This window comes from Mercenaria mercenaria, chromosome 17, assembly GCF_021730395.1.
Source record: "Mercenaria mercenaria strain notata chromosome 17, MADL_Memer_1, whole genome shotgun sequence".
Taxonomy (NCBI): Eukaryota; Metazoa; Mollusca; class Bivalvia; order Venerida; family Veneridae; genus Mercenaria; species Mercenaria mercenaria.
Window position 1 is genome coordinate 38,501,988 of NC_069377.1, and position 26,066 is coordinate 38,528,053.

The following is a 26,066-nucleotide window of genomic DNA, read 5'->3' on the forward strand; positions in this document are numbered from 1 at the left end:
GTAAAGTTCCATCTAAATCCATTCAGTGGTTTTGGAGGAGATGTGTTGTTGAAAAGTGACCATGCCCTCTAGCGGCCATGTTTTTTAACGAATGAAAAAATTTTGAACACTATTTGTAGAAGGTCACACAAGGACCATCAATTTCGTGTAATATTATTTTAAAATTGGGCAAATAGTTTTATACAAGAGGTTTCTACTATATACATATAGGAAAAAGTGACCACGCCCCCTAGCAGCCATGTTTTTTTGACGAATCGGAATAATTTGAACAATCTTTGGAAAGGGTCATACAACGACCATTAAAATTATTTTAAAATCGGGCTAGCAGTTTCACACAAGAAGATTTTTAATGTTTCTACTATATACATATATAGGGAAAAGTAAGCATGCCCTCTGACACCTATGTTATTTGACAAATCAAAATAATTTTAACAATCTTGGTAGAGGGTCACACAAGGACCATTTGTGTAAAATTATTTTAAAATTGAGCCAGTAGTTTCACTCAAAAAGATTTTTAAAATTTCTACTATATACATAAAGGGAAAAGTGACCACGCCCCCTGGCAGCCATGTTTTTTGACGAATCGGTATTTCAACAGTCTTGGTAAAGGGTCACACATGTATGGACCATTTGTACAAAATTATTATAAATCGGGCCAGCACTTTCACACAAGAAGATTTTTTGAATTTCCACTATATATATATTATATCTATAGGGAAAAGTGACCACGCCCCCTGACCGCCATGATTTTTGACAAATCCGGACAATCTTGGTGGAGGGTCACACAAGAACCATTTTTGTTAAAACTGGGCTAGCAGTTTCACACAAGATTTTTAAAGTTTCCGCTATATACATATCGGGAAAAGTGACCATGCCTCCTGGCGGCCATGTTTTTTGTCGAATCAGAATAATTTGAACAATCTTGGTAGAGGGTGTCAAGGACCATTTGTGTGAAATTATTTAAAAATCGGACCATTGGTTTAGATGTTATTTGAAGTTGTTTTTTCTATTTTTAGCTCTGGCAGCCCCTATGTATAACCCAGCGGAACCGTTTGAAAAATTTTGGTAGAGGACCACACAAGGAACATCGTGGCCAAGTTTCTTGAAAATCCATTCAGTGGTTTTGAAGGAGATGTCGTTTAAACACAACTGTTGACGACGGACAGAGCGTGATCACAATACCTCACCATGAGCACTTTGTGCTCAGGTGAGCTAACAAGAGCTGTCAGTGGACAGCGTGCTTGACTATTCTCAGTGCTTGATAGTACAATATAAGCTATGAGTAAAACTATAACATTACAATAAGCATATTCTAAGTTGAAAAGGGGCCATATTTCAGTCAAAATGCTTGATAGAGTTGCCTCCTTTTTACAGACTGGGGTCATGATGGTAAACAAGTATGCAAAATATCAAAGCAATATCTCAATGGACTCTGAAAATATTTGGGGTGGAACGCAAACTTTAACATTTATTCTAAGTTGAAAAGGGGCCATAATTCAGTCAAAATGCAAAATAGAGTTGCCTCCTCCTTTTTACAGACTGGGGTCATGATGGTAAACAAGTATGCAAAATATCAAAGCAATATCTCAATGGACTTTGAAAATATTTGGGGTGGTACGCAAACTTTAACATTTGTGTGATGCTCATGCTCACGCTGACGCCGGGGTGAGCAGTATAGCGCCCCTATTCTTCGAATAGTCGAGCTAAAAACAACATGGGGGAGACATAATTATAAAAGAATGAATTGTAACAATCATAACACTAGCATAGTGCTAATATTCACTTTTGGGTGAAGCTATGTCCTATTTTTTTCTGTTTCAAAATACTGGAGGAGTTTGTGGCAGTTATAAGACTGGCCAATTTACTCATTCTTTATCCCTTTTTTCTCTGTTATCAAAATTTTCCAACACAGAGAAAATTACTATGGAAGGCATATACGTAATACAGCATAATTATAAGGTACATAGCTCAGTAATTTTACAGTTCTTAAACTACAAAAGTTGTAGTCATTATAAGATAGTTTTACATTTTCCAAGAAATTTCATGCACAAAATTCAGACATTTTCTAGTTTTAAGGTTAAACAGGTTATCTTTGTCTTATACCTTTACATTGCTCCTGGGTGATGTCGTTACAACCTGTAATTTTCAGCCTGAACACGCTGTGACTTCTGGACGACCTCTCGTTACAATTTGTCTCTCCTACTGCACGATTTTTTGATGCCATTTTCAGTAGATCAGTAATCTGAAAGACATTGATTATTTAAAGTCTACATTATGCCCATATACCATTCACAGGAGATTTAAGATCTACATTCTGCACGTATACCTACATTCTGCACGTATACCATTCACAGGAGATGCAAGTTAATAAAGGATAATTGTCCCTGAGGATTAAAAACAGGTGAATGAAGACAAAGTAAAGTCCCATACTGGCAGGTGACAAATTAGATACAAGCACACAAACATACTGTGTTAAAATGCAAACAGTTTGGATATAAATTAGCATATCTAAAACTCTACAGTTGATAATTTCTCTTAACATCTCATACAAACAAGAGCTGTCGGAGGACAGCAACACTTGACTATTCAACAGCCTACAAAAACTTAACCAAAAACTGCTAATGCAAAAAAGGGGCATAATTTTGTAAAATGCAAAATAGAGTTATGGAACCTGTGCACTGCATGTCAGATCATGACAGTGAACAAGGGTGTGAAGTTTAAATCCATTCCCATTAGTGGGTACAGCGATACATACTAAAACAACCAAAAACTGCTAAGTCGGAAAAGGGGCATAATTTTGTAACAAGAGGGTCATGATGACCCTGGATCGCTCACCTGAGTAATATGAGCTACATGTTTCAAATGTCAAACTGATGATAAAATATTAAGAAAGTCAGTAGGTCACATTCATGGTCAATGAAATTCAGTTTTACAATTTGTGTGCAAAACTGTGTATGTCATCAAAATTTCAAGGCTGTATCTTAAAAAAAACAAGAAAGTAGGTCAGTAGGTCAAGGTGACAGTCAAGTGACATCATATTACTTGGGGTTATCAGATAAATATAATCAAACAATCTTGGAAATAGGATCAGATGATTTTTTAAGTATTTTTCCTATATAACTCGCATAATAACTAAGTGACCCCAGGGCGGGGCCTCTTTTAACCCCAGGGGCATAATTTGAATAATTTTGGTAGATGACTACTAGACAATGCATCATACCAAATATCAAAAGCCTAGGTCGTATGGTTTCAGATAAGAAGATTTTTAAAGCTTTTTCCTGTATAAGTCTATATAAAACTTGGAACCCCCAGGGCAGGGCCTCTTTTCATCCAAGGGGTACAATTTGAACAATTTTGGTTGAGGACCATAAGACAATGCTACAAACCAAATATCAAACGTCTAAGTGTTTCAGACAAGAAGATTTTAAAACTCTTTTTTCCTATACAAGTCTATGTAAAACTTGGGACCCCCGGGGCGGGCCATATTTGATCCTAGGGGGATAATTTGAAAAATCTTGGTAGAGGACCACTAGATGATGCTACATACCAAATATCAAAGCCCTATGCCATGTGGTTTTGTACAAGAATATTTTCAAAGTTTTCCCTATATAAGTCTATATAAACCATGTGACCTCCGGGGTGGGGCCATATTTGACCCTAGGGGGATAATTTGAACAATCTTGGTAGAGGACCACTTGATGATGCTACATACCAAATATCAAAGCCCAAGCACTTCGTGACAGGTGAGCTAAAAATGCAAAGTAGAGTTATGGAACCTGTGCACTGCATGTCAGATCATCACAGTGAACAGGTGTGTGAAGTTTATGAAATTTCATTCACTATTCATAGTGATTATAGGTTTGCAGCCTATTATACTTGATTTTCCCCCAAGTTGCTAACAATCGTGTTATGTTAGTAGAATTTTATAGGTTATTTGCAAAGATGTTAGGTTTCAAGAAACTACCTGAATTTAACCTGTTAATGGCATAGAAATTAGGGTTTGCAGCATTTTATCTGATTTTCACATGTTATTGAAAGTGAAACTGTTACCTGATTTTCACAAGTAATTGGTACAGTTGTTAGGTTTGTCACCATCACGTCATTGCCACCTGTCCCAGTCATCTTTATTTCATGTTTAACATCAGCTGCATGGTTGCCCAACAGATCTCTAATGGTTTCATTGTAGATTTCTAGAAATAAGCCTTCAAATTCATACTGAAATTAGAAAACAAACACCATTTATAACAAGAGGGTCATGATGACCCTGGATCGCTCAACCGAGTAATATGAGCTACATGTTTCAAGTGTCAAATTGATGATTTTTAGAAATTTTTTGGAAGCTTTTCTGATGTACAATCAAGTAACCCCTGTGGCGGGGCCAATTTTACCCCGGGGGTCATGATTTGAATAAATTTGTAGAAGTCTACTAGGCAATGTTACATATCAAATATCTAAGATTCTAGACCTTCTGGTTTATTTTTAGCAAATTTATGAAGATTTCCCTATGTACAATCAAGTAACCCCTGGGGCTGGGTCAATTTGACCTGAGGGGTCAAGATTTGAACAAATTTTGTAGAGGTCCACTAGGCAATGCTACATGTCAAATATCTAAGCTCTAGGCCTTCTGGTTTATTTTTAGAAAATTTTGAAGATTTTTCTATGTACAATCAAGTAACCCTATCATGATTTGAATAAATTTTGTAGAAGTCTACTAGACAATGCTACATATCAAATATCTCAGATCTTGGCCTTCTGGTTTATTTTTAGAAATTTTTTGAAGATTTTCCTATATAAAATCAAGTGACCCCTGGGGTCATGATTTGAACGAATTTTGTAGAGGTCCACTAGGCAATGCTACATGTCAAATATCTAAGCTCTAGGCCTTCTGGTTTAATTTTTAGAAAATTTTGAAGATTTTTCTATGTACAATCAAGTAACCCCATGGGACGGGGTCAATTTGACCCCGGGGGTGATGATTTGAACAAATTTTGTATAAGTCTACTAGGCAATGCTACATGTCAAATATCTAAGATCTAGGCCTTCTGGTTTATTTTTAGATTTTTTTTGAAGATTTTCCTATATAAAATCAAGTGACCCCTGGGGCGGGGTAAATTTTGACCCCGGGGGTCATGATTTGAATAAATTTTGTAAAGGTCCACTAGGCAATGCTACATGTCAAATATCTAAGCTCTAGGCCTTCTGGTTTATTTTTTATATTTTTTTTGAAGATTTTCCTATAGAAATCTATTTAAAATCAAGTGACCCCTGGGGCGGGGTCAATTTTGACCCCGGGGTCACGATTTGAAAAACTTTAGTAGAGGTCCACTAGGCAATGCTACATGTCAAATAACTAAGCTCTAGGGCTTCTGGTTTCTGAGAGGAAGATTTTTTAAGATTTTCCTATGTAAAATCAAGTGACCCCTGGGGCGGGGTCAATTTTGAACCTGTGGTCATGATTTGAACAAATTTGGTAGAGGTCCACTCGGCAATGCTTCACACCAAATATCTAAGCTCTAGGGCTTCTGGTTTTTGAGAAGAAGATTTTTAAAGTTTTTCCTTTCGGTTGCCATGGCCACCAGAGTTCTGCATTGAATTCAATTCTTTGAACAATTTCTGTAGAGCTTCACCCAAGGAACATTCCTGTGAAGTTTGGATGAAATTGGCCTAGCGGTTTATGAGGAGATGTCGTTTAAATTAAAAGTTTACGTACGGACAACGGACGCCGGACGGTGAGCGATCAGAATAGCTCACCCTGAGCCTTCGACTCTGGTAAGCTAAAAACGTAACTCTAAAGCTTTGAAATTATATGAGCATCACTCATGAAACATGGTACAGATAAGAGATGGCACTTTAAAAGACCTAGCCAAAACCCATGCTCATTACAAACATTACAGTTAGCATGGATTGTTGGACCATCTATCATGGTCCACGATGGTGGCTGCACTATAGTCACCAAATTTATGAAATCCTTCAATACAACTTACTGGTTTCTGTCAGGAAAGCACCTAGGGGCAGTGTTGAACTAGAGCAAGTCAACACACACACTTCTATCACTACAACAATCAATTCTTACACAGATCTAAGTAGGCCTTTCTGTTTTTTTGTTTATTGGAAATTAAACCAGGGTATGAAATCTTACCTGATCACCAGCTGAAACAGTCTATTGTCAATGCAAAATTAGCCTTACCTCAACCTTTGTTTTGTGTGTGTGTGTGTGTGTGTGTTTTTTAAAATGCAATCCCTATCTACATACATGCACCATTTTTTATCTATGGGGAAAATTAACACAACATAGAACTGCAATAGCTAATGTCATGTGACAACTATGTTAACCCATCAACTTGCAAATAATTAGTCCGTTTCATGGTACTATTGACTGTCTGTAGAACAGATGTCATAGCTCAAGACATTTATGTACTTAAGGTATCTATGACTTCAACTTCATTTTATTTTAACTGCCCACCTTTGTCCTCGAATTTTCCAATTTTACTGATTGAGAACAACTTGAGAGATCATTTAATGTAACTATGATTGTAGCTATTTTACTCCTAATTCTCATGTACTTAAAAATATTTGCAGGACAGCTAAGATATTTAATACAAAGGAGAATGTTCACTTTGCCCAAAAATGGCCTTAAAACTGAGTCTCTGAATGTAGAAAACTCCAACTTTTCTTTCTGACATCAAGAAGTAGGATTTATTGTTTTATCAAAATGCATTCAATATTTTACCATTTATTCATTATCGAAGAAAATATCTGACGTAAATGAAAATACTTTTAACATTAAGGGTATTAGAAACCTTCATTTTTTTATCTGAATTTCTAAACAAATCAGAAATTTTCAATACGGGCACAGCTGTCAACCACAACCAAAAAATTCTGTGAAAGAAGCTGGATCTATGGGCAATATATGTTTATGGTTCACGACTGTGCTCACAATTAAAAACATTCCTACGTGACCTAAATATGGCAAAAACTGCCCATTTTCTCAAAAATCTATGGTTTCAGCTATATTCAGACATCTTTTGAACAAAATAAAAAATCTGTTTCAAAAAAGCTAAATTCACTAAAGAAGATAAACATTCTAGTAGCAAACAATTTATATTTTTTCATTTATTACTAATTTGAAAATTTTCCGAATTGTGTAGGCCATATAAGGCTTAAGTGAACAATGGCGACTATTTTACCTGCCAACCTTTATCCTCCAATTCTCGTGTACTACTGAATATTTGTAGGACAGCTCGAGATATCATTCCTCTGTTTTCCTCATCCTCTACCGACGGACCTTCCATAGTGTACGTCTTCCCGCTTCCGGTCTGTCCATACGCAAATATACAGACATTGTACCCATCCAAGGCAGACTAAAAACAAGAACAACTATTATTTATAACAGAAGAGAAAACATTTATAATACTGTATTGTCAAAGAAGAAAAATTCAGTTATGTATTGTAAAGATGGGACATGTAAAATTTCACCATATACAACATATTGTGGCTTTGGCAAATATGGGTATCACAGGAGACCTTAATCAATGAGTTTCTAATTTTAGAGACATGACATCAATGATATTAGTGCCATATCAAATATTAATGTACTCACAATACTGATTAGCAGCAGTACTATGACCTGTCAGTGATTTTAAATTCCGTACTGTTTCCTCAACTGACAAAAATACAAATTTCATCAAATATCAACAAGGAATTCATGCAGAAGTTATGGCTGGCAGAAACAGATCTTTCCATATCAATTTCAAAGAAAGACAATACATTTTTGCTCTTATAATGTAGGAAGAAATACAAAGTGAAAGCACAGTAAAACAAGAGCTGTTTGTAAATACAAATATGCCTCTCATGATGGCCTGTCCAAATTTCAGTCCAAAGATCGCTATATCCTTTGACCTACTGACCCCAACACAATAAGGGTCATCCACTGACCACAGGCAATCAAAGCATGAAGTTTTAGGACTGTAAGTCAAAGGTTTCTTAATATTATTGAGTGGAAACCATTTTCAGTCTGAAGGTCACTGTTACCATGACTATTAACCCTCAAAACAATAGGGGGTCATCTACTGACCACAAGAAAAATTATCCTATGAATTTGACTACTTTAGGTCAAAGCGTTCCTTTGGTATTGAGCTGAAACTGTTTTTAGTCTGAAGGTTCTAAGCAGTACCACAGTCTAAAACAAACATTTCTACTTACCTGAACGAGTTGAGAAATTTCTTCAAAAACCTCGGACTGCTTAGAAGCAGGTGCAAATACTCTGTCGAAATTAAACTCATACCTGCCATTGCCTTTACGATTTCCTCCGATGGTACTCTGAAACCAGAACAGAAGTTCTCATTTCAGCATGGATATAAAATGGATACAAAATTCGTAAACCCTAAGAAAAGGCCTTGGATCTTCTACTTCTACAATCATCTTACATTAAAAGATGAAAGCAAATTAACATTCTTGAAAAATATTACAACAATCTGAAAAAGCTAAAAAATTGTCTCTTTTAAAGACTAACAACTGGATTCAACTGGACCTATCACTGAATGTGATAAATACCACAGTTTTGCACAGTGTCTAGATGAAGTAAATAATTGATGCTTAATAACTAGTTTATATGAAATCCTTCCAGTTGCTCAAATGATACAGCATGGACACAAAAATCAATTTTACCTTTGACCTCAGTGTGGCCCTGACAGTGAAATATGATGGTGAACATTTATGTGTAGTAATCTGAAAACTCATTGAAAGGATCTGGAGAAAAATGATAGGATAGACTGACAAGACAGATGTATGCGTGTGCCTCTGATATATACATTTACTTCACATATAAAGCCATAAAAACGTCTCACCTCGCTTAGACTAACATCTGCTAGCCTTTCAAGTTCTAGTGTTTTCTGTTCTTCAGGAAAGTTCATATGTTGAATCTCACCATCATTTCCTAGCAACTCCTCACCTATCAGTGGACGTACACGACAGAACACCCTTATATTACCCTACAAATAAACCAAAATCCTTTATTCTCAACAAGTCTGATGGATAATTTGAACTCTCCTAAGAGGCATAAACACACTAAAGTACCTGGCTTTCTTTAAAAGGCTGTGTAGCTCTCATCGGGACCCCATTTTAAATCTTTAAACTTACATTTTCTGCAAGGACATTGTCAGGGCTAAACAAGATTAAAAGAAAAGTGAGGACCATGTTTTTAACCTTTAGCATGCTAGATAAATTGTCGTCTGCTGGAAATGTCGTCTGCTAAAATTGTAAAGTTCATTCAATTTGCTCCAAAAATGGAAGAAATATTGTCAGGGTAGCAAACAGCTTGGAACCTGATCAGACGCCGATTTAATCGGCGTCTGATCTGGTTCCAAGCTGTTTGCAAAGGCTGTTAAATTCGCCTGCAGCAGGCTAAGGGTTAAGTAAGAAAAATAAATTAATACACTGTAAAATCAGCTAAAACTAAGACACAGTTTGTGCCTTAAATGTCCATGACAAATATACCATTGTGCAGATCTACTATTATTTTTTGCACCATTTTGCTTTTAGTGTGTGTGTGTAATAACATAGTTTCTACTGAAAAAATAGTTTCTTTATCTTAATTTGTATGTCTGAGATATAACTGACTCTCCTTTTGTGACTTAAGGGTCATAGTGATGACATTAGCATATCAATTTTCAACTGTTGATAATACTGATTACAATAAATACAACAGACTACTGTAATTTGAGCTTGTGCACTATCATGATATTTAAACATAGAATGTTCAGTATCAGACAGATCTTATCTGTAATTATGGTACTTTACCAAGTCATATTGTGGTTTAAGATAATGCAAGTTATCTATAAAGTTACATATTTCATAATAACATTTTCAAACCCATGTATTATTTTGATTACACTAAAAATCTACCTGTTTCTCTGTTGTGTGCCTGCAGGTCAAAATGTAGTCCAACCCGTTGCGTAATTATCACTTTCATTTCATTTCAAATTGATTTTCTGTGGACGGACCGTCAGGGGAGGTAACTAGAGTCATGGATTGGGACTAGTCAAAATGTACCAACACTAAACTGTACCCATGTTTTCTCAATCCCTAGTGCATATTAGTTAATGTAAAAGGGTTGTATTTCCTATTTTAACACTTTCTTTTAGCTAGAACTTAGCCAAAACAAGAAAAAAATGTCTTTACTCTTCACTCATTTGCTCATGTTTTCCTCAAAAACAAATATATAAAATTAAAAAAGTATTTTCCCTCTAAACCTCATTTTTTTTACAAACAAGAGCTGTAGCAGGACAGCAATGCTAGACTATTCAGCCTCATCTGTTGAATAAATATAAGTAGACAAAGGGGCATAATTTTGTAAAAATGCAAATCAGAGTTATGGATCCTGTACAATGCATGTCAGATCATCACAGTTAACAAGTCTGTGAAGTTTCAATCCATTCCCAGCAGTGGGTACTGAGGTACCAGCTTACATACAAAAACAACCAAAAATTGCCGAGTTGAAAAAGAGCCATAATCTTGTAAACAAGACTACCATGATGGCCCTATATCGCTCACCTGAGTAGAGTTGCTTGCTTGAACAAATTTCTTTGCTAAAGCTTTAAAAACAAAAAAATTAGGAGAGTGGGTCAAGTTAAAGATTATGCAAGATTACTTTTGAAATCTGTAAAAAAAATATTACAGGTGATCCAAATCTTTTTGCTGTAGCTTAAAAAAACAACAAAAGTAGGTCACATTCATGGTCACTGAAAGTCAGTTTAAAGATCGGCATGCAAAACTATACATGTCATCCAAATTTCAAAGCTGTATCTTAAACAAGAGGGCCAAGATTGCCCTAGGTCGCTCTCCTGAGTAACACACCATAACAATGTAAACATGTTTTACCTAGTGATTTCATGGAGACAAATATTCTGACCAATTTTCATTAAGATTAGACCAAAAAGCGTGGCCTCTTGAGTGTAAACAAGCATTTTCTTTGATTTGACCTAGTGACCTAGTTTTTAACCCACATGACCCAGATTCGAACTTGTCCAAAATTTTATGAAAACAAGCATTCTGACAAAGTTTCGGGAAGATTGGAGCAAAGAAGTGGCCTCTAGAGTGTAAATAAGCTTTTTCTTTGATTTGACCTAGTGACCTCGTTTTTGACCCCATGTGCCACGGATTTGAAATCATCCAAGACTTCATGATAACAAACATTCTGACCAAGTTTTATGAAGATTGAATCAACAAGAGGACCAAATGGTCCTAGGTCGCTCTTGATCAAATTTAATGAATATCCTGCTTTAAATGCGATTTTGATGTGACTGGTTGACCTAGTTTTTGACCTAAGATGACCCATATTCGAATCTGACCTAGATTTCATCCAGACAAACATTGTGATCAAATTTCATGAAGATCCAGTGTAAAATGCAGTCCCTATTGCAACAAGAGCTGTCCGTAAGACAGCCAAGCTCGACTATTCGAAATATTGTCCCAGAAGCAGGAAAATATTACACAAAAAGGTTAAATATTAAAAGAGTTTTATGTTCAAAAGGGGGCATAATTTGACCAAAATGCATATCAGTTATGGGACTTGCTGCTATTAACTAGTTTTATAACCCCGAAGGCACATGTGAAGATTTAATTCAATAACTGCATTAGTTTTGGAGATAGAAACTCGCATATAAAACTTCAACCAGAATTTTCAAAGTCCAAAAGGGGGCATAATTTGCCCAAAATACATGCCACAGTTATGGGACTTGACCCAGTGAGGTTGGTAATTGATCTAGAAAAAGAAAAAAAAAAATTCAAATCTATATGCCTTTTAGTAATTGCTATATGTACTTGCACGCAAAACTTTAACCAGGATTTTCTAAGTCCAAAAAGGGGAATAATTTGCTCAAAATACATGTAAGAGTTATGGGACTTGATCCAGTGAGGTTAGTAATAGATCTAGAAAAAGAAAAAAATAAGTTTCAAATCTATATGCCTTTTAGTAATAGCTGTATGTACTTCCACGCAAAACTTTAACCAGAATTTGCTAAGTCCAAAAGGGGGCATAATTTGGCCAAAGTGAAGGTCAGAGTTATGGGACTTGCTGCTATCATCTAGTTTTATAACCACAAAGACACATGTGAAGTTTCAAATCAATATCTGCATTAGTTTTGGAGATAGTAACTTACATGTAAAACTTTAACCAAAATTGGAAGTCCAAAAGGGGGCATAATTTGCTCAAAATACATGTCAGAGTTATGGGACTTGACCCAGAGTGGTTGGTAATTGACCTAGAAAAAGATAAAATAAGTTTCAAAGCTATATGCCTTTAATTTATGGCTGTATGTACTTGCATGCAAAAAACTTAACCAAGGTGTGACCCCGACGCCGACACGGACGCCGACGCCAGGGTGAGTAGAACAGCTAAAAACATGTTTTTTCTTTGATTTGACCTAGCGACCTACTTTTGTCCCCAGATTACCCTTATTCGACCTTGACCTAGATTTCATCAAGGCAACCATTCTGACTATATTTTATGAAAATCCAGTGTAAAATGCAGCCCCTATTGCGTACACAAGGTTTTTCTTTGATTTGACCGGGTGACCTAGTTTTTGACCCCAGAAACTGACCTAGATTTCATCAAGGCAATCATTCTGACCAAAGTTCATGAAGATCAATTGAAAAATACAGCCTCTATCGCGTATGCAAGGTTTTTCTTTGATTTGACCGGATGACCTAGTTTTTGATCCCAGATGACCCATATTCGAACTTGACCTAGATTTCATCCAGACAAACATTGTGATCAAAGTTCATGAAGATCCGGTGTAAAATGCAGCCCCTATTGCATATGCAATGTTTTTCTTTGATTTGACCTAGTGACCTAGTTTTTGACCCCAGATTACCCATATTCGAACTTGACCTAGATTTTATCAAGGCAACCATTCTGACTAAATTTTATGAAAATCCAGTGTAAAATGCAGCCCCTATTGTGTAAACAAGGTTTTATTTTGATTTGACCAGGTGACCTAGTTTTTGACCCCTGTCCCCAGATGACCCATATTTGAACTTGACCTAGATTTCATCCAGACAAACATTCTGATCAAATTTCATGAAGATCTGGTGTAAAATGCAGTCCCTATTGCATACACAAGGTTTTTCTTTGTTTTGACCTACTGACCTAGTTTTTGAAACCAGATGACCCATTTTCGAATTTGGCATAGATTTCATCAAGGCAATCATTCTGACCAAATTTCATGAAGATCAATTGAAAAATACAGCCTCTATCGCATACACAAGCTAAATGTTGACAGACGACAGTCGATGGATGCTGGACATTAAGCGATCACAACAACTCACCTGAGCATTGCTCACGTGACCTAAAAACAACAAGCAAATTCGATGAATTGGTATCCCCCGCCGAAAGAGTCTGTGGCGAGGAACGGCAAAAAAAAACATATCCAGCAAAAAATTAAGAATGTTACAAGCAAACAATTTCATCAGTCAAAATCAAATTAACAGAAAATGAATGTTTTTTTAGGGGGTGGGGGGGAGGGGTGAGGGTACAAAACTTTACATGTTGATTATAAATATTGATGGAAAATTAAAAATGAAAAAAAAAATGGCTGCAGACATGCATTTTTCATTAAATCAAGGGCAATAACTCTAAGGGAAATTGACCAATCAAAAATAAAACTTGACGGGCATCATTGCAGTATGTTGGTTCATGTTTATTTCAAGTTTGATGAAATTCTACCTGCTAGTTACTGAGAAATGGCTGCGGACGGACATTTTTGTGCATTTTTCATTAAATCAAGGGCAATAACTCCAAGGGAAATTGACCAATCGAAAAAAAAAACTTGAAAGGTATCATCGCAGTATCTTGTTTCATGTCTATTTCAAGTTTGATGAAATTCTACCTGCTAGTTACTGAGAAATGGCTGCAGACGGACATTTTTCATTAAATCAAGGGCAATAACTCTAAGGGAAATTGACCAATCCCAAAAAAAAACTTGACGGGCATCATCGCAGTATGTTGAATCATGTTTATTGAAAGTTTCATGAAATTCTACCCGGTAGTTACTGAGAAATGCTGCGGACGGATGGACTGACTGACGGAAGGACAACGCCATTTCAATACCCCCCTCCCGATTTCATCGGCGGGGGATAATAAAGTAGGTCACATTCAAGGTCACTGAAAATCAGTTTTCAGATCGGTGTGCAAAACTGTACATGTCATCCAAATTTCAAGGCTGTATCTGAACAAGAGGGCCAAGATGGCCCTAGGTCGCTCACCTGAGAAACATACCATAACAGCGTAAACATGTTTGACCTAGCGATTTCATGGAAACAAAATATTCTGACCATTTTTCATTAAAATTGGAGCAAAAATCTTGAGTGTAAACAAGTATTTTCTTTGATTTGACATAGTGACCTAGTTTTTGAACCCACATGACCCATATTTGAACTTGACCTAGATTTCATCAAGGCTATCATTCTGGCCAATGAAGATTAATTGAAAAATACAGCCTCTATTGCATACAAAAGGTTTTTCTTTGATCTGATCTAGTGACCTAGTTTTTGACCCCAGATTACCCATATTCGAACTTGACCTAGATTTCATCAATGCAACCATTCTGACTAAATTTTATGAAAATCCAGTGTAAAGTGCAGCCCCTATTGCATACACAAGATTTTTCCTTGATTTGACCTAGTGACCTACTTTTCGACCCCAGATTACCCATTTTCGTTCTTGACCTAGATTTCATCAAGGCTATCATTCTGACCAAACTTCACGAAGATCAGTTGAACAAGAGCTGTCTCCGTAGGATGACACATGCCCCCAATGGCACTTTGAATGAACAGTTATGGCCGATGCTAAGAGTTAAGGACCTTTGACCTACGGAGCTGGGTCTTGCACGCGACACATCATCTTACTGTGTCACATATTCACGCATAGTTATTTTAAAATCCATGCATGAATGACAAAGATATGGACCGGACATGCCCATCAATGCACTATCATGAAAATTGATCTTTAACGTCTAAGTGTGACCTTGACCTTTGAGCTACGGACCTGGGTCTAGCGTGTGACACATCGTCTTACTGTGGTACACATTGATGCCAAGTTATTTGAAAATCCATCCATCGATGACAAAGATATGGACCAGACACGCCCATCAATGCACTATCCTTTAACATCTAAGTGTGACCTTGACCTTTGAGCTACGAACCTGGGTCTTGCGCGTGACACCTCGTCTTACTGTGGTACACATTGATGCCAAGTTATTTGAAAATCCATCCATCGATGACAAAGATATGGACCGAACACGCCCATCAATGCACTATCCTTTAATGTCTAAGTGTGACCTTGACCTTTGAGCTACGGACCTGGGTCTTGCGCACTGCACGTCGTCTTACTGTGGTACACATTGATGCCAAGTTATTTGAAAATCCATCCATCGATGACAAAGATATGGAGCGGACCTGAAAATTGCGGACGGACCGACAGACTGACAGACTGACAGACGGTTCAAAAACTATATATGCCTCCCTTCGCGGGCATAAAAATACAGCCTCTATCGCACACACAAGGTTTTATATTGATCTGAACTAGTGACCTAAATTTTGATGCCAGATGACCAGTATTTAAACTTGACCTAGATTTCATCAAAGCTATCATTTTGACCAATTTCTGTATCCAGTGTAAAATGCAGCCCCTATTGCGTACACAAGGTTTTTCTTTAATTTGAAAGGGTGACCTAGTTTTTGACACCAGATGACCCACATTCAAACCTGACCTAGATTTCATCCGGACAAACATTCTGATCAAATTTCATGAAGAATCAGTGTAAAATGCAACCCCTATTGCATACACAACTATTTCTTTGATATGTCCTAGTGACCTAGTTTTTGACCCCAGATGACCCATTTTCGAACTTGGCCTAGATTTCATCAAGGCAATCATTCCATGGTTCATACAGAACTTTCAAAACAAAATTCAAGTACTTTTCAATGATTTTTTCCCCATTTTCAAGGACTACAAAATCGCATTTGTCGCATTTAATTCTTTTACTCATGATGAATTTTGTCGATTTTCTAAAACAAATACCGCGACAATAACCCGTAAATGACCTTCAATTCAGCACCGATAAAATTTCACGTTTTGATAATTGCGTTTACAGTACTAAAACCCGTCCCAGTACCGTACCGTACTATCATTTACTGGTCGGTAAGCCCTGTCGAAGATAGGGCTGTCATTGATTGGGTCTTAGGCGTATCGACGATACCGATATATCAGAAGACAAATATCGACGATACATTGATATATTGATTATTAAGTTAGATTAACGACCTATTTGTTCATATAATACTATATACCTTCCAGTAAATGCTATTTCAAGTTTTATTGCCTACTTTCCATATTTCTGTTTGATTGTGTTGTATTTGTATATATGAAATAAAAGAAATACATAAAAATTAATAACATATCTTTCATTTTTATTTTGCCTTCACTCCTTTTTTGCATTCATCCAAATTTACAACTTTGTGAACTTAAGTTGTTTTTTAGGGTCTAAGTGTTTATTTGGGTAGTTTTTTCTCCCTGTAAAATATCGATTTTTGAAAATGGGAATTGATAATCGATCGACCAAAAAAAATCGTTGATACATCGATATCGTTTCTATCGATGACAGCCCTAGTCGAAGATAGGTCTGTCATTTGTTTGTCTTTTTTTTTTTCAATATTTTGGTCTGATCTGTTATTTTTTCTGATTTTCTATTCGCAGAACATCAATTCAAGGACAATTTATCAAATTTTACTCGTTTTTCTCAAAATTCAAGTACTTTTCAAGGAGTTTTTCGCAGTTTCAAATTCAAGTACTTTTCAAGACCTGTACGAACCATGCATTCTGACCAAAATTCATGAAGATCAATTGGAAAATACAGCTTCTATCGCATACACAAGGTTTTTCTTTGATTTGACCTAGTGACCTAGTTTTTGATTCCAGATTACCCATTTTTTAATTCGGCCTAGATTTCATCAAGACAATCATTCTGACAAATTTTCATGAAGCTCAGTTGAAATATAGTCTCTATCCCATATACAAGGTTTTTCTTTGATTTGACCTAGTGACCTACTTTTTGACCCCAGATGACCAATTTTCGAACTAGGCCTAGATTTCATCAAGGCAATCATTCTGACAAATTTTCATGAAGATCAGTTCAAAAATATAGCCTCTATCACATACACAGGTTCATCTTTGATTTGACCTAGTGATGTAGTTTTTGACCGAAGATGACCCATATTCGACCTTGACCTAGATTTCATGAAGGCAATCATTCTGACTAAAATTCATGAAGATCAATTGAAAAATACAGCCTCTATTGCATACACAAGGTTTTTCTTTGATTTGACATAGTGACCTAGTTTTTTACCCCAGATGACCCATTTTCAAACCTGGCCTAGATTTCATCAAGGTAATTATTCTGACAAAATTACATTCAGACCAGTTGAAAAATACAGCCTCCACCGCATGCACAAGGTTTTTCTTTGATTTGACCTTGTGACATAGTTTTTGACCCCAGATGACCCATTTTTGAACTTGGCCTAGATTTCAGCTGCAAAAGCCAAAAATAGCAAATTTTGGCCCTTTAAGGGGCCATAACTCTGGAAACATGACGTTATCTGGCCATTTTTCAAAAGGAACTGAGATATTATGCCAATACAAGTTGTGTGCAAGTTTGATAAAAGTTGATAGCAAAATGTGGTCCCTATTGTGTTCACAAGCCAAAAATAGCAAATTCTGGCCCTTAAAGGGGCCAGAACTCTGGAACCAATGATGGGATCTGGCCAGTTTTCGAAAGGAACCGAGATATTACGCCAATACAAGTTGTATGCAAGTTTGATTAAAGTTGATTGCAAAATGTGGTCTCTATTGTTTCACAAGCCAAAACTAGCAAATTTTGGCCCTTTAAGGGGCCATAACTCTGGAACCCATCATGGGATCTGGCCAGTTTTCGAAAGGAACCGAGATATTAAACCAATACAAGTTTCATTAAGATATGGTCATAAATGCAGCCTCTAGAGTGTAAACTAGCTTTTCCTTTGATTTCACCCGGTGACCTTGTTGCAGACCCCGGATGACCCAGATTCAAACCTGACCTAAAGATTATCAAGATTAACATTCTGATTAAGTTTCATGAAGATACAGTCATAAATGTAGCCTCTAGAGTGTTAACAACTTTTCCTTTAATTTGACCTAATGACATAGTTTTTGACCCCACCTGACCCAGATTTAAACTTTACCTTTAGATCATCAAGATTAACATTCTGACCAAGTTTCATTAAGATATGGTCATAAATGTGGCCTCCACAGTGTTAACTAGCTTTTCCTCTGATTTGACCTAGTGACCTAGTTTTTGATCCTACATGACCCAGATTCAAAATGGACCTTGAGATCATCAAGATTAACATTCTGACCAAGTTTCATGAAGATATAGCATAAATGTGACCTCTACAGTGTTAACAAGCTTTTCCTTTGATTTGACCTGGTGACCTTGTTTTTGACCCCAGATGACCCAATATCAAACTCATCCAAGATTTTACTGAGGGTAACATTCTGACAAAGTTTCATTAAGATTGGGCCAAAAGTGTGACCTCCAGAGTGTTAACAAGCTTTTCCTTTGATCTGACCTGGTGACCTAGTTTTTGACCCTACATGACCCAATATCGAACTTGTCCAAGATTTTATTGAGGGTAACATTCTGACCAAGTTTCATTAAGATTGGGCCAAAATTGTGACCTCTAGAGTGTTAACAAGCTTTTCCTTTGATTTGACCTGGTGACCTAGTTTTTGACCCCAGATGACTCAATATCGAACTCGTCAAAGATTTTATTGAGGGTAACATTCTGACCAAGTTTCATTAAGATTAGGTCAAAATTGTGACCTCTAGTGTTAACAAGCTTTTCCTTTGATTTGACCTGGTGACCTAGTTTTTGAACCCAGATGACCCACTATCGAACTCTTCTAAGATTTTATTGAGGGTAACATTCTGACCAAGTTTCATTAAGATTAAGTCAAAATTGTGACCTCTAGAGTGTTAACAAGCTTTTCCTTTGATCTGACCTGGTGACCTAGTTTTTGATCCCAGATGACCCACTATCGAACTCGTCCAAGATTTTATTGAGGGTAACATTCTGACCAAGTTTCATTAAGATTAGGTCAAAATTGTGACCTCTAGAGTGTTAACAAGCTTTTCCTTTGATTTGACCTGGTGACCTAGTTTTTGACCCTAGATGACCCAATATCGAACTTGTCCAAGATTTTACTGAGGGTAACATTCTGACCAAGTTTCATTAAGATCAGGTCAAAATTGTGACCTCTAGAGTGTTAACAAGCTTTTCCTTTGATTTCACCTGGTGACCTAGTTTTTGAACCCAGATGACCCAATATCGAACTCGTCCAAGATTTTATTGAGGGTAATATTCTGACCAAGTTTCATTAAGATTAGGTCAACATTGTGACCTCTAGAGTGTTAACAGTCAAATTGTTGACGACGCACTGTAAGTCAATTCTTTACAGTGAATAATTGTGTGACGTTTCAATCCATTCACACTAGTGGTTACCGAGACACCAGCTTACTTACAACAAGAGGGTCATGATGACCCTGGATCACTCACCTGAGTAATATGAGCTACATGTTTCAAATGTCAAACTGATTATTTTTAGAAATTTTTTGGAAGATTTTCCGATGTACAATCAAGTAACCCCTGGGGCGTGGCCAATTTTAACCCGGGGGGTCATGATTTGAACAAAGTTTGTAGAAGTCTACTAGGCAATGTTACATATCAAATATCTAAGATCTAGGCCTTCTGGTTTATTTTTAGCAAATTTATGAAGATTTCCCTATGTACAATCAAGTAAACCCTGGGGCTGGGTCAAGATTTGAACAAATTTTGTAGAGGTCCACTAGGCAATGCTACATGTCAAATATCTAAGCTCTAGGCCTTCTGGTTTATTTTTAGAAAATTTTGAAGATTTTTCAATGTAAAATCAAGTAACCCCATGGGGCGAGGTCAATTTGACCCCGGGGGTCATGATTTGAACAAATTTTGTAGAAGTCTACTAGGCAATGCTACATGTCAAATATCTAAGATCTAGGCCTTCTGGTTTATTTTTAGAAACTTTTTGAAGATTTTCCTATATAAAATCAAGTGACCCCGGGGGTCATGATTTGAACAAATTTTGTAGAGGTCCACTAGGCAATGCTACACGTCAAATATCTAAGCTCTAGGCCTTCTGGTTTATTTTTAGAATTTTTTTGAAGATTTCCTATGTAAAATCAAGTGACCCCTGGGGCGGGGTCAATTTTGACCCCGGAGGGTCATGATCTGAACAAATTTTGTAGAGGTCCACTAGGCAATGCTACATGTCAAATATCTAAGCTCTAGGCCTTCTGGTTTATTTTTTTAAAATTTTAAAGATTTTCCTATAGAAATCTATGTAAAATCAAGTGACCCCTGGGGCGGGGTCCATTTTGAACAAGTTTAGTAGAGGTCCACTAGGCAATGCTACATGTCAAATATCTAAGCTCTAGGGCTTCTGGTTTTTGAGAAGATTTTTTAAGATTTTCCTATGTAAAATCAAGTAAGCCCTGGGGCGGTGTCATTTTTGACCCCAGGGTCATGATTCAGAGCTCCAGATAAGCTTTTGGTGCAACTGGGTATTTACCCATCACTTTTGTCTGAATTGGGTATTGGAAATTTGAATTGGGTAAAACTAATATCATTACCCAGCCTTTTCAGAAGTAATTGGATATTTGCTAAAACCAATGGGGTATTTTACCAATCTCGCACTAACAACAGTTACTGAGTATTTTTTGCTTACAGTATACAATCATGGTATATATCATTAAACAGGATTGACTTAGTACCTAAGTACTTTAATGGCGCCCTTCAATGTTTAATACAAAAATGTATTTAAAATTGTAATGAATGATCCATACTGTTGTTTTCTTTTTCACTTTTGATCAATGCAGTTGGAGATCAGCAGTGTTGTGCTGAGGCTGCGTTTTTGCGCCATTGGCGCGAAAAAAATAGGAATGACGCAGCAAATTTCGCGTCGGTGGGCCTTTGGCGCGCCAGAAAATCTGAAACTCGAACCCGATAACAATCACTAGTTTGCCGGTCTTGCACTGTAGATAGACATACCTCCAGGGGAGATCACTGTGACGGATTTGAAAAAATAATGTGTCGTGATAATTGCACCATGATTGTATCAAAATGGCAGCCGCACCGAAAGGAAAAGCAATTTTGCACAAATTTTTCAGTCCTCCTGCCCCTAAGAAAATGAACCAGACTTTAGTTACACTGGGGAAAGATACAAATAGAAATGATACATTGAACAAAAGCGACGATTCAACTACATATGTTGCTGAACATTAAACAACAACCCCAGAATCACAGAGTGATCCGACCCCCACCCAGTCAAGTAATTTGAGTAGAGCGAAAAAGTAAGAGTAAAACATCTGACAAACAGAGTTTTCAGAAGAAGTTATTGGTTGAGTATACATGGTTAAGTTATAAGGAAAAGAGAATAAATGGCATGAACTTTGTGTATAATTTTACATTTTAAAAAAATACACTTCTTAAATGCATAAGAAATGTAAAGTCTTTTTAATGTAAAATTGGTTCTTTTTGAAAGGCCCCAAAAGTTTCAGAATGGCCCCATGTTTTCAGGGAAGATGGGCCATGGGCCCATCATGCTGAAATCCTCGGCAGAACTCTGGATCAGTTCATCCACAATATCCTGAACGATGTGGTCACCGCAATATGCATTCACGCAAATACGCAGCTTATCTGGAGTTCTGATGATTTGAACAAATATGGTAGAGGTCCACTAGGCAATGCTTCACACCAAATATCTAAGATCTAGGGCTTCTGGTTTTTGAGAAGATTTTTAAAGTTTTTCCTTTCAGTTGCCATGGCAACCAGAGTTCTGCATGTTATTCAATTCTTTGAATAATTTTTGTAGAGCTTCACCCAAGGAACATTCCTGTGAAGTTTGGATGAAATTGGCCTAGCGGTTTATGAGGAGATGTCGTTTAAAGTAAAAGTAAACGCCGGAAGGTGAGTGATCAGAGTAGCTCACCCTGAGCCTTTGGCTCTGGTGAGCTAAAAACTTTACCAAATCAGGATGCTAAGGCCAACGAATGGCTGAGTACAACAGCTCTACCTATTCTTCGAACAGTCAACCTAAATACCTGACTAACAGTTTTTCAATTTGCTGCTGGAACAATAGTGTGAAACAAACCATGTACAAAACTAAAACATAAGTAAATTCAGTTAAACAAGAAATTAAAAGAAAATTTATTCTTTTCACATTTAAGAATAAAATACCTTTCACAGCTTTGCACTTCCCCCCAACAGTTTAAGAATTAGGGCTCAAATGTAATTTAGTGTAATTTTGCACTCGCAAAAGGAAATTTCCGCTCACAAAATAACAGAATTAGACAGTTTATTTTATTTTGTTGGGTTTAACATCCACCGACACAATTATAGGTCATAAGGCGACTTTCCAGCTTTGATGGTGGAGGAAGACCCCAGGTGCCCCTCCATGCATTATTTCATCACAAGCAGGCACCTGGGTAGAACCACCGAAGTCAGCTGGATGGCTTCCTCACATGAAGAATTCAATGCCCCAAGTGAGGTTCGAACCCACATCGATGAGGGGGCAAGTGATTTGAAGTCAGCAACCATAACACTCGGCCACGGAGGCCCCAAGAATTAGACAGAAATAATATTTTCTAGACTGAAATCTAAATGCACCAAAACCTATATTTATGCTTGTGATTTATATATTATTGTATTCAGCACCTTTATACCACATTTGTGCCAAAAAAGGTTGTGTACATCAACATTTCAAATTAAAAAGGATACTAGAGCTGCTTTTGAGAAAAGCGCATGTCTCCCACAACTGCCTAATCATCTGAGTAGTAGTATATGAGTCAACCATGCACCAAGACCTCAACTGCCTAATCATCTGACATGATTAGGTCTTGGGGCATAAATGACTCATATACTACTATTCACATGATTAGCAGTATATATGAGTAATTTATGCCCCAAGACCTGAGCGATTTTCGGTAATTCAAGGGCCATAATTCCGAAGTGCCTGGGCCGATTTGGCTAGTTATCGAACTTGGCGGAGGACTTATTGGCAAACACATTTTGTTCAGGTTTGGTGAAAATCGGATGAGAAATGTTCGACTTAGAGCGCGGACAAGATTTGTGACAGACTGACACACACAGAGACTGACACACAAACACACAGACAGGAGTAAATCAATATGTCTCCCACCACAGTGGTGTGGGAGACATAATAACTGGAAATCGTCTTAGAAATGAAATTTTGAATTTAATTTTTAGTTAAAATGTGTTGCAGTAGTCTCATACATGTTCATCTAAATATGACAAATACATTTTAAGAGTACTCCAATTTACAAGAGGTCCACAGTGTGTTGGCGAGTCCGCGTTTTCTGCATTTGTGACGCAATAAAAATGATACAGTGCGTTTTTTACGACTCACCAAAAGTCAGCCACTTCGCCTAATTATCGCCTCTGGGCGAAATCCAAATCGTCAAGTTTTCAGACTGTTGTAATCTGTTTACTTAAAGTTGTAAAACTTGATGCACACACAGTGTAATACACTAGATGCAATCTGACTAAAGTACATATCCTATTACGCTACGCATAGGATCTGAGAACGACCTATTCATTGCCTCCTTCTGACGACCCTTTCGCTAGCCAATCAGAGCCTAACTTACAACATCTTGCAAATCTATCTGTAGCCTTGACTTTTGATATTTACAATTCTTATGTCATAATGTATCAGATAGCCGGTTAGCTCAGTCGGTAGGCCACTTGCTTTGTAAGCAAGGGGTCCTGGGTTCGAGCCCTGGAATAACTGCACATTTTTCTTACTCTTTGACATTCGAACATGTTGTCTGATTGGATAAAATAAAAATAGCAATACTGGAAATCTAAAATATACAGAAGACGAATGTGAATGGGTCGTTCTCAGATCTTCGTTTAGAAGATCAAGTACTTTAGTCAGATTGCACTAGATGTAAATTATCGATAAATCCATGGTTAACTCCGCCTACTTGCCTGTCAAACTTCAGCCAATTGTAGCATTAATATTCCACTGTAGTTTATCAATAATGACATAGCAGCTTGGTATTTATACAGCGACATGCATAATATCGAGGAAAACTTGTGAATAAACAATCGACAATTATATGGGTCAATTGGTTCTTGGAGTGCATTTAACGGGCAATGCTACAAATGCAGCTCGTTTGAACAGAGGGGTATTAAGGCACAGTGGTCCAGCGGATCACTTTACTCTTTTACCGTTGTTAAACCATTACTTATCAACTTTCAGTTATTTTGTGGCAGGATCGTATATCAGTTCTGACACCAGATGGTGTCTTTAGTTTCTCTAAGCAGACGGTGTAACGATTTTTCCCGCCCTTTTCAACACCTGATTTAAAACAATAAACCAACCTGAGGTCAAATACATGGCCGGGGAAAACCTTTCTCAAAATGTTGGCGTACATTATACTAGTCAGAGTGAGAGCTATTTTCAGATACATGTAATTGAATTAAAGTCTTAAAATTACTGAAGTGTTACATTTATTTATACCCTGCCAAATTGCATATGAATCGTATGACCCCCAGAATTTCTAAATGACCCCCAAATTCTGATAGATGGGATCACAAATGACCCCCAAAAATTCAGAGCTCGCAGAAACACATAGCTAACCTGACTCAAATAGGTTCATGCTGCTTACAGATGAACTGGTTGTTTTAACATATAATATATGTAAGGTGTATAATTTCATGCAATCTAGGGCGTTTTTCTTATAAAAGTAAATGTAAAAGAAGTGACCCCCCCATGTATGAGGCCAAGTTTCACCTCAGGGGCATGATCTGAATGAACTTGGTAAAAGATCACTACAGTAGGCTACATGGCAAATATCTAAGCTCAGGGCATTATAGATTTAGACAAGAAGATTCTAAAGCTTGTCCTATATAAGTCTATGTTAAACAGGTGAACCCCAGACAAGATTTAAACAAACTTGGCAAAAGACCACTTCACAATGCTACATGCCAAATATCTTATTCATACATGAAGATTTTTAAAGTTTTTCCTATAGAATTCTATGTAAAACAACTGAACCCCAGGTTCCACCAAATTGTTTTGGAGGAGATGTTGTCTGAAGAAAAGTAAGGTCTGACAACAGACAGATGTACAGTGAGTGATCACAATAGCTTAGTGCTCAGGAGAGCTAACGATTAAAGTAATTATAACTTTCATTTATGTAACATAGTTAAATATTTGTATTATCATATGTATATGAATTATTGTTTTGTGATTGATTATATTGACTTTTGATGTTTATTCAACTCGTATACATGTATTATATATATATATTGCATTTCAATTTTGTCTTAAAGTTATATACATGTAACCAATTTGCCGGATCACAAATTCTATTTACGAAGTTGTAAACAACACATGTTATATGAGTGCTACATCAGGTTCCTTATTAACATTTGTCTTATATTTCCCAAGCTTTTATCACATACATTTTAATTCATAATTAAAAACTTTATTAATTAATATGTTGATTCAGAAGTGATATCATACGATGTCTATCTAATCAATATTCTAATCAGTATGTGATATGTAATATCTGTCATACCACCAAAAGTAGATAGAAATTATAACAACTTAAAATGTCAATCAAAGATGTTTTACTGTAAGTCCATTGGACAATATTTAATTGTCAGGCCCTAAGATATATGTGCTATAAAAGTTGTGTTCTTGGATTCGTAGTCAGTTTTAGTTTTAAGTTTTAGTCACTTTAAGTTTTGATTTTTAGTTTTTGTTTTAGAGTTTAAAAGTTTGTCAATCTTTTGAGAAAACATGAAGTAATAATAAAAGGCTATATTAACAAGAGCTGTCACAGGAGACAGCGTGCTCGACTATTTCGATGCTGGGTAGTGAAATTGGGTACATCTGAGGAAGCTGGAGC

At 36.7% G+C, this 26,066-nt stretch overlaps 1 protein-coding gene across 2 annotated transcripts in view; it reads right to left on the reverse strand.

Annotated features, from left to right (window-relative positions):
• Positions 1-26,066, reverse strand: part of LOC123536306 (carboxy-terminal kinesin 2-like) — a 101,662-nt gene that overhangs the window by 32,796 nt on the left and 42,800 nt on the right. For both annotated transcript variants that reach the window (XM_045319378.2, XM_045319377.2), the window contains 5 exons: positions 8,847-8,990; positions 8,203-8,319; positions 7,188-7,361; positions 4,051-4,215; positions 2,104-2,242 (listed from right to left, as the gene is read on the reverse strand). In XM_045319378.2, coding sequence (XP_045175313.2) covers positions 2,104-2,242; positions 4,051-4,215; positions 7,188-7,361; positions 8,203-8,319; positions 8,847-8,990 — 739 coding nt within the window. The remainder of the gene's footprint in view (positions 1-2,103; positions 2,243-4,050; positions 4,216-7,187; positions 7,362-8,202; positions 8,320-8,846; positions 8,991-26,066) is intronic.